Source organism: Hyperoodon ampullatus, assembly GCF_949752795.1.
Source record: "Hyperoodon ampullatus genome assembly, chromosome: 2".
Lineage (NCBI taxonomy): Eukaryota > Metazoa > Chordata > Mammalia > Artiodactyla > Ziphiidae > Hyperoodon > Hyperoodon ampullatus.
The window spans coordinates 114,085,606-114,095,149 of record NC_136915.1 but is presented as its reverse complement, the minus strand read 5'-3'; the positions used below and the strand labels follow the sequence as shown (position 1 = coordinate 114,095,149).

The window sequence follows — 9,544 nt, the reverse complement described above, 5'->3', positions numbered from 1 at the left end:
GGCAGGCTCTAAATATACTGATGTGGAATCCTGTACAAGGTATGTGAAGGGAAAATAGCAAGGTACAGAACAGGGTATAGAGTATGTTATTAACTAGAAGGATAAGTATATGCAAGTGCAGCCACTTCTCCCTACTGCTATTGCTGTAAGCCTGCTCTGAGCCACCAACATGTCTGGCCCCGATTGTGCCCATGACTTCCAAAAAGGTCTCTACTATTCTACCCTTGGTCCCCTAAAGTCTATTCTCAACCCAGCAGCCAGTGTGAGCCTTTTAAATAAAAAATCAGTTCATGCTCAACTGCCTGCAACAGTTCCTCAGTTTACTCAGCATAAAATCTCAAGTTCTTACCATGGCCTACTAGGCCTGCCTCCACTCCCAGCCTTAGCTCGACTTTCTCTTTTTCCATAGAACCTATCACCTAGTAACATCAATGTACTTATTTTTTAATGTTTATATTTTATTTTCTGTCTCTACCCACCAGAATGTAAACTCCATGAATACAGGGATCTATTTTGTTCACTGCTGTATTCAAATCAGCCAGATTGGCATATAGCAGATGCTCAATAATATTTGTTAAATGAAAGAATAAATGTTTTGCTATTTGCAACAACATGGATGAACCTGGAAGGTATTATGCTTAATGAATAAGTCAGACAGAGAAAGACAAATACTGTATGTTATCACTTACATGTGGAATCTAAAAAATAAAACGAATGAATATAACAAAACAGAATGGACTCACAGATATAGAGAACAAACTAGTGGTTACTAGTGGAGAGTGAAGGGGGAGGGGCAAGACAGAGGTAGGGGATTAAGAGGTACAAACTACTGTGTATAAAATAAATAAGTTACAAGAATATATTGTACAGCACAGGGAATATAGCCAATATTTTATAATAACTTTAAATGGAGTATAATCTGTAAAAATTTTGAATCACTATGTTGTACACCAGAAACTAATATAATACTGTAAATCAACTATACTTCAATTAAAGAAAAAACTAAAAAAAAAGAATGAATGACGATGCAGTATATGCATAGACTATCTCTTGAATGCTGTCCAAGAAACTGGTCACCATGGTTACCTCCAGGCTGGAGAGCTGGGGGATAGGTGTGGGAGGGAGATAATTTTTACTATCAGAGTTCATTAGGCATATATTACTTTGACAAAAAAAAAAAAAAAAAAAAAAGAAGAAAGAAAGAGAGAGAGAGAAAGCAAGAAAAAGAAAATAAACCCAGAGAAAAAGGAGTTAACTAAGAAGTCTGAGGAAGAGCTGGTCCCTGGCAGTGAGGGAGGGCCACATACACCATCTCCAGGCCAGTGTCCCAGGACAGAATGGAGGGGGGAGGGCATAACTGGGCCCCAGGGAATGCTGGGTAGAGATCCCAGGGACACTTTGGCTGGCTCTGAGGTCATGGGGGGCTGTGAGTGGGCATGTCATTAGGCAGGAGCAAGACGATGTAAATGGCTGGTGTGTACCTACCACTGGGAGTGATTCAGGGAGAGGATGTGTTGGTGGCTGCCAAGGGGAAGAGTCAATTCTGCTCATTCTGGCTGTTTGTGTCCTATGCACTGTCATAAGCCTGAGGGACCTGTGTGGCCACACAGGTGGCTTTCTCTTGCAGCTTTGTGTGTGAGCTAGAGGAGCAGGGCCGGACTTCCTCCATAAGCTGGGAACTAGCACCAGCTCAGTGCTTTCCCCAAGATCTTCAGGGCAGGGAGCTGGCCAGACCAGGTCTTCTATTTGGGTTCCCATCCTTACACACAGGGCTTCATAGAAGACCCCACCCAAGCTGGACTCCTCCCTGTCTACAAGTTGGGAGGAACCTGGCCTTTCTACCCAACGCCCTCCCCACCCAGGCACCAGTGAGTCAGGAAAACTGGCTTTCATTCTGTTCTATCCAGGAAAACTTCCTTCCCTCCTTGGTTCCCAGACTCTTCCAGTGCTTTTTCTGACTTCCCTGTAGACATTTAGAACTTTTGGTCTCAAGGCTTATTTATTGTACATACAGTTCAGTGATTCTCATACAGAGATACTGGGGGCAGCCCATTCCTGGTACTAAGAGGGTATGGTAAGATCAGCCATCTGGGCCGGTGGGCTCACTGTACCAGGCTTGGAGGAGTGCCAGGTGCTGCTGCAGTCTGACTGGGGTCCTAGCCAGCAGGCCAAGCTCCTGTGCACCAGAGGTGCGCTGGAGGTGGGGCCTGGGAATAGAGGCCCAGAGATGAGGCAGGTCTGACAGATGGCACAAACTCAAAGCAGGATCACACTTCACTCATCGTTTGTGGCCCATCCTTGGTCAAGCACAGCTGGCCCCAGGAGTCTTGATGGGGGTTGGGCTGGGTGCTAAAAAAGAGAATGGGAAGCTGAGAGGCAGGCTCTGCCACAGAAGCTGCAGCCATGCCTCCTGTCTGTTTGCCCTACCCTGCCCACCTGAGCGATGCTGGCCATGGTGCCAGCGGGGAGGAGGCAGCTCCCTGCTGCCATTAATCCAGCAGCTCCTTGATACACCAGCAGCAGAGGAGGATGTAGGCGATTTCCTTCAGGGTCCGCTGCAGGCCCTCCCACCCTGTGCCCATCTTCATGACGGGCACCCGGAGTCCAGTGTCTCGCAGAACTCCTCCAAGGGAGATGGGCAGGGCCTGGGCTAGGGGCTGTGTCCGGGACTGCATGTGGGCAGCAGCTCTGAGGAAGGGTGTGGGAGCTGCCTCTAGTGCCTTTTATCCACATTGTCCCCACCCCCTTCAGACCTCATGACTGTGGGGACAAAGGCCCCAGGGTCTAGCACAGGGAAGGTTCTGGGACCGAGAATGGGCTGAGTCAGCCCCTGTGCCCAGGGATGGTGGGGTGGGGTTAGTAGGAGGAGGGCCTGGCCACTCCATCTTTCATCCTCCACAGCCAGGCCAGCTCAGCTTCCCTTCCTCCAGCCTGGGCCTCGAAGCCCTGGCTGCCCTGCCCGGTTATCCCTTCCCCCAGAGGTTGGCACTGCTCCCTGCTCCTGCCCTCTGGTGGGCTCCTGCTGAGGCTGGCACTGAAAATCATCAATGAGAGCTCCTTTCCAGCCTCCTCTCTCCCCCGCCGCCCCAGAGTGAGCACTGAGGGCTCCGAGCTGCCAGGGCCTGGCCCACTTCTGCTTCTCCCGTCCCCTGAAGCAGGAAGATACAGCCAGAGCGACAGGCACAGGAGAGGTGGTTTATTGACAGGTTAGACCCCAGGATGGCCCCCTTCCCTTCCTCCTGGACAGGGCAGGAGTGGGAGGTCAAATGCGGGAGTTCCGCTCCTCGTCTTCGTTCTCAAGCAGGTAGGCTGGACGGTAGGTGGGCTGTCCTCCTGAGTTCGGGCACTTCAGGGCCGGGTTCCGCACTGTGTTCTCCCGGCTCCCCAGTGACGTATAGCTGGTGGGGCGGGGGAATGGGAATGGAGGGCACGGGTGAGGGTGGTGGGCTCGGCTCTCCCAGTCCCAGCACCCTCACATCTTCCACACACCCATCCTCTTCCCCCAAATCCTTACCCTTGGTCATACAGGATGCAGTATGGGACAAACAGTTGACGCAGAAAGTCCCAGATGTCTCTGTAGGTCCAGTCCTGGGAGGTCAGAGTCAGAGAAGAGTCACACATACTTTCCTCTCCCACACCTACCCACTGCCACCTGGGAAGGGGCCTATCCGGGACTCTTCGGCTCCCTTGGCCTCTGAGGGAGGGCCTGCTACCCAATTCTCTGGTACATCTTGCTCTGTGTAGGCCAACCAATAAGAAAGAGAAAGCTTTTATCCTGTCCCTCTCCATTTCTCAACCCACCCTCCACTGGCATCTAAGTTCCAGGAGGACAGGGAGAGGATATCTATGTCTGTGTAAGCCTGTGCTGTCCAGTAGAAATTTCTGCAATGATGGAAATGTTCTTTATCTGTGCTAACATGGTGGTCGCTTGACATGTTGTTAGTAGAACTAAAGAACTGAATTTTGAATTGTAATTTAATTTAAAAATTGAGATATTCACATGCCATGAAATTCACCCTTCTAAAGTATACAATTCAGTTTTTTTTTTTAGCAATTTGTATTTCATTTCAATTAATTACAATTTGAGTGTAAATAAATGGCTCATGGCTACCATATCAGACAGCACAGGTCTACGTCATTGTTCTGTCCACAGGAGAAAGCAGGATGCCTGCCGTTGAATTAGTGCTCGATAAAAATTGGTCAAAAGGCTGAACGAACAAATAGCACAGCCTCCCCTGGATGATGGGGCCGTTTCATCCAAGACCCAGGGTCTAACCTCCCCCACCTCAGGTAGCCAGGGAGCAGTGACTGATAGGGGACATGAGACTGAAGGCGATAAATCCCCTTCCCCCCGATACCAGTAGCGGGTTGATGCGCATGAATGAAGGCCACCCTGGGTCAGTGGGACTGAAGGGGCAGAGGCTGCAGGAGTAGGGGTCGGTGCGGCGGGTGCCCATCAGCACGGCCTCCAGCTGGGGGTGCTGTGCCCGCAGCTCGCTCAGGGCCTGCTTCATGTCACCCTCAGCCTCCAGCACCTGCAGACTGTACCTGAGGAAGAGCAGTGGGAGTCGAGAGTGGGCCCTGCCAAGCCCCTCTTCGAGCCCAAACCTTCAGGTCCCTAGTACCTCTTGATGGTGTCCTGTAGAAACTGCTCCAGCTCAGGGAAAGGGGAGATGCTGCGGATATACAGGATCTGGAGGGGCTCTTGAGCATCAGGGTATTTCCTGGGGAGGGGGCAGAATCCATTGGCTTGCGAGGATGGGCAGGGAAATGCTCTCCAGAGAGCTTGCCTTTTGGCCCCTGGGATGGACACACCCCACTTCTCCCCTTTCCTCATCCTTCCCATCCATCAGAACCCACTTCGTCTGGGAAGCCCACTCTGACCTCTTACCTCTCAAATCTGGAGCATACACTCCTGTTTCCAGTATGTAAGCCTTACCTCCCCGACAGGACTGTGACCACCCTGTTGTCGGGGATGGTGGCTTGCACGTCCATACCCCGCGCCAGGCAGGTGTCAGACGCTCAATAAATATGGTGGGGGAATGGAACTGAGAAGTCACTATGGCTACCATCCTCCCAAACCTCACCCAGACACTCCCTTTCCTCCCTGCTTCTTAGGATGGGGAACTAGAGAATGGGGCCGATCTATCTCTGGGGTCTTGCTTCCAGGGGGTTGGCTCACTTCTGCACAGCGGCATGGAAGAGGTGCAGGAGGGCAGTGCAGTCCTTGCCCCCGTTGAATCCCACGCAGAGCTGGGTGAGGCTGTACTGAGCCAGGGCAGTCTCAATGGTCTGTAGGGCACCTGCCACCTTTTCTCTCAGAGAAGACCCTGCCAGGCAGGCAGGGAAGAGGGCATCAGATAGAGACATATGGCTGTCAAAGGGCAGTGGGGGCCAAGCTGCCCTTGCTTAAAACCCTTCCAAATCTTTCCAGTGTTCCCCATGACTTCATCTGCCCACTCGGCCCTGAAGTCTGCCCCCAGCCTGTCATTCAGCCACACCTCACGGCACTCTTCACCTCAGTGTCTTCCCTCTGGAGGTCCTGGTTTCTTTCCATTCTCCTAAACCTCATGCTGCTTCCTTTCAGATCCTCTCTCGCACTGTTTACTCTTGCCCACCTCCTGGTCTGACCAAATCCTCCTTAGCACTCAGCTTATATGTCACTCGCCCAGAGAAGCCTTCTCGGACCCCACATCAAGGCTGATCTCCCTGCTATGGAGACCCCCCATCACTGACACCTCATGCACGATTACCTGTTTAACGTCTCCCTCTCCTGTTAAACTCCTTGTCCAGAATAAGGCATACCTCTGTCGAGTTATACCCCCAACAGCCAGCACAGTGTTGATGAAAGGAGGTACTCAATTGATATTTATTGGAAGAATGAATGAATCAGCTGTAGCTATCTTCTACCTTCTCCTGGATCTGTGGGAAGCCTCCAACAGCCCCTGCATTCCTGATACTGAGGGTGGCGCCAAAGGTCTGGTGTATGCTGCCCCTCCCCCAGGAGGCCCCTACCTGACTCAGTGAGTTTGTACACGGCCTCACTGGCCTGCTCCACGGCGTTGGGTACGTAGGGGACCAGCGATCCCTGGGGCAGACGGGCAGTCAGGTAGGCCAGGCATTCCTCCAGGGGCCCTTCTTCTTCCGAGTCCAGTGTCAGCTTCACCTGATAGTAGTTGCTGCCCCAGTCAGGGTAGGAACCCAGGCCAAGCCTGCGCCCAAAGTGGGCCTGGGCCTCAGCCAGGATGGGGGCGATAGAGGCCTCGTTAGCTGCCACATACAGCTCTCGCAAGTGGAACTGAACAGCTGTGTTTTGGAACAGCCCCTTTAGCCCCTCCAGCACCCGCCGCAGCAGCTCCGGAATTCCCGGGAAGAGGTAGACGTTTCGGACGGAGACTAGTGGGAATCTGAACGGACGGCCAGTGAGAGGATCTGTGCCATAATGTAGGCGGGCAGAGGAGGGCACCCGCGACAGCTTCTCCCAGCCCTCCCCCCCTAGGGCTTTGATGGCCCCTTCCAGCTCAGGGTGTGGCCTGAGTTCGTCCCCAAAGGCCTGTGCTACTGCCTCGAAGGTCACATCATCATGGGTGGGGCCAATGCCCCCTGCTGTAAGGACGTGGGTGAAGCGGCTGGAGAAAGACGTGACCTCAGCCGCGATGGTGGCTACCTCATCGGGTACGACAGAGACTCGGCACACCTGGACCCCCAGGGAGCGCAGTGTCCGGCACAGAAAGTAGGTATTGGTGTCCTGAGTGTGTCCCTGTGAGATTGGGGATGGGGAAGATGACAGTGTCAGTGCCGTAGGGATGAAGGGCAAAGGGGGAAGGATCAGGCTGCATCTGCCTGATGATGGGGCACTCTGCTCTTTGGGGGACACCACCTCGGGCTGCCCAGAAGCCCAGACTAGGCACAAGAGTGGGAAAATCCATGTGAATGGAGTCAGGGGTAATGTGATCCCCCTTGGGCCTTCATCTCTGCTTATGGATTCAATCATCAATTGTATGGGGACAACTCATCTACTTCCTCACCAACCCTGACAGTTTTAGTCCTCTGGCTCCAGGTGCTTACTGGGCATGTTCACCCTATCCCTGGCTGTTGTCCCTTTGGTTAATGGCATCTCCAGACACTGTCCACAACGTCAGGTCCTTCAAGCTGTCAATTCTACTTCTGAAACGTCTCTCCATTTGCTCTCTTCCCTCTGTTCCTACTGCCACCAAACGGGTCCTTGGCACCTTTCACCTGGACAGTGGCGGCAGACCCCTGGCCAGAATCCCAGCCTCCAGCCACAGCGCTCTGCCCTGTGCCTCCTGAACAACTTTCCTAACGTGTCACTGTGATTGCATCACCTTTGGCTCAAAAGCCATTTGTTGTTTCCAACCATATACAGAATAAAGTTCAAATTCATTTGCAGAATATTTGAGGCTGTGAGTCTATGGTGTGTGTCCACTCTTCTTTTCCAGCCCCATCTTCTTCTACTTCTCTACAGAGAGTTTAGTGGTTAAGGGTGGCTCTGGAGTAAGTGAGAATCAGGTTGGAACCCCACCTACCACTTACTAGCTGTTCTGTGGGCAAATTTCTTAACCTCTCTGAGCCTCAGCCTCATAATCTATTCATTGAGATTTATAATAAAAGTACCCACATCGGACTTCCCTGGCGGTCCAGTGGTTAAGACTCCGTGCTTCCAATGCAGGGTGCGTGGGTTTGATCCCTGGTCAGGGAACTAAGATCCCACATGTCGGGAGGCTCAGCAGGGAAAAAAAAAAAAGTACCCACATCATGGGGTTGTTGTGAGGATTAGTAAAATCACATATGTGATGTAATAAGCATACTGCCAGGCGCTAGTAAGCACTCAATATTACTATTACAAACCTGATGCCCACCATGACCTCTTGTGACTTCTCTGATTATTCAGAAGTGATTTCCCCCTTCTAGTACTTTCCTTCTATCTCACTTATCTACTCCGTGGAATGCCTTGGATCATTTTCCAAACAGGTTGGATATAACTCTGAAATAATACATGCATTGTCATTTCTGTAAAGCCACCCCTCCCCCTACCACAGTGCTTGGCAAATTGTAGGGACTTTGCTACAAGTTTTTCAACACAGTAATTGAAAGACTGAAGGTCACTTTTCCTCCAATATATTGAACTCACTCCAGGACCCTACTGCAGTAAGGGGGCTCCCACCCTGGTTCACCCTCCCTCAACAGAACGTGGAGCAAGCTCCGGAGGACAGGAGAACGCTGCCCCTCCCCCCTCCTCTGTCCCAGACACACCTTGAGGATCTCATCTCCAACAATGATGATGCCCGCCGTCACGCTGCGCCCTGGGGGAGGTTCAGAGGCCCTAGATGCCATGGTCCTGCCTTCTCTGCCCCTCTGCAAGGCCCTCCAGTAGCCACCCAGACCCCCAAATAGGGGGCGCAAGCACGCGGGGCCCGCCAGGTCTACAGGGCACTGGGGGTCATAGTCTGGGAACTGGGGTTCCGGGGTCGAGGGAACCTGGAGGAGCCAGAAAGGACAATGGGGGAGAGCAGGAGTGCAGTCTTCCTCATCACGCCCTTGACAATCGACTCCTTTATCCATGTCCCTTTAATAAACGTGTTCTCAAACCCTAGCCCATACCTCTTTTAATGTTTTCTATGCTCGGTCCTAGTCTCCTTAAAATGTCCTTCTCTCCCGAACCTACCACTTTAAAAGTCTTCTGTCCGTTGAGCTCGGCTCCTCTAGGGTCTGCTCTATCTTGGGCATCCGCACCTTTAAATGCCTCTTCTCTTTGGGGCACCTGTCCCTTTAAATGTCTGCCTTATCCTGGGCCTTGGCCCCTTTAAGTGCGTTCCCTCCCTCCACCCTCGACCAGAACTCTGCCGCCTTCTTCTGCTGGCTTCCGCACCCTTTCTAGCCCGGAATCCTGTCTCTTCCCGCCACGGTTCAGACTGCTGAGCTCTTCCACGTTCTCACCTGCCTCTTGCCCCTTCACCGGGTCTTTCCCTCTCTCCTTCCCTCCCGTGGTAGCTTCCGTACTCAGAGTCCCGCCTTAGACTCCTATCTACCTCGTATTAATTGGTCAATTTGGCCGTCGCTCAGACAACCTTTAAGGGTCAATTGGTGTAGTCGGCTATCGCTCTCGAGCTTTAGCTAGAGGGCGGGAGTAGTGCTGGGTTGTTATTGGCGACAGCCACGTGGTCACCCCTCGCCCGGAAACATGGGGGCCGGGCCTTAGCCGGGGGGCGGGGCTTATCTCTCAGAGCTGGACTTGAGGAGTCGGAAGTGAAATGACTGGTGGTGGTTGGAGGTGCTTTAAGGACTTTGGGGTGCTCCAGTCTCGTGCTGGAAGTAAAGAGAGGCTTGACTCTAACATCCGTTCTGTGTTCAAATTCTTGTATGCATATGCTGTTATTCATTAACCGTGACTCATTCTAAGGGGTTGGGGACTGGCACTGGTGTCAGAGGGGATTTTATATTGTAGCAAATGGAAGTTGGAGAGACAGCCAAGAAAAATTGTCAGCATTGCCTGGGAGGTAGCAAGATCCTGGAGGTGACCTTT

The 9,544-nt window shown here is 52.2% G+C and overlaps 2 protein-coding genes across 2 annotated transcripts; both read right to left on the bottom strand.

Moving 5' to 3' along the window:
* Positions 1-1,993: 1,993 nt before the first annotated feature.
* On the bottom strand, positions 1,994-2,675 carry LENEP (lens epithelial protein; the record flags this gene model as incomplete). Its single annotated transcript, XM_079698471.1, has 2 exons — positions 1,994-2,349; positions 2,437-2,675. The coding sequence occupies one exon, from the start codon at positions 2,673-2,675 to the stop codon at positions 2,490-2,492; it is 186 nt and encodes a 61-aa protein (XP_079554597.1). The 3' UTR covers positions 1,994-2,349; positions 2,437-2,489.
* Positions 2,676-3,181: 506 nt separating this feature from the next.
* On the bottom strand, positions 3,182-8,370 carry FLAD1 (flavin adenine dinucleotide synthetase 1). Its single transcript, XM_079727683.1, has 7 exons — positions 8,275-8,370; positions 6,016-6,760; positions 5,183-5,330; positions 4,626-4,724; positions 4,359-4,548; positions 3,515-3,588; positions 3,182-3,398 (listed from the first exon to the last, which is right to left on the bottom strand). Exons 1-7 carry the CDS (start codon positions 8,353-8,355, stop codon positions 3,263-3,265), a joined length of 1,473 nt encoding a protein of 490 aa, XP_079583809.1. The 5' UTR covers positions 8,356-8,370; the 3' UTR covers positions 3,182-3,262.
* Positions 8,371-9,544: the final 1,174 nt, after the last annotated feature.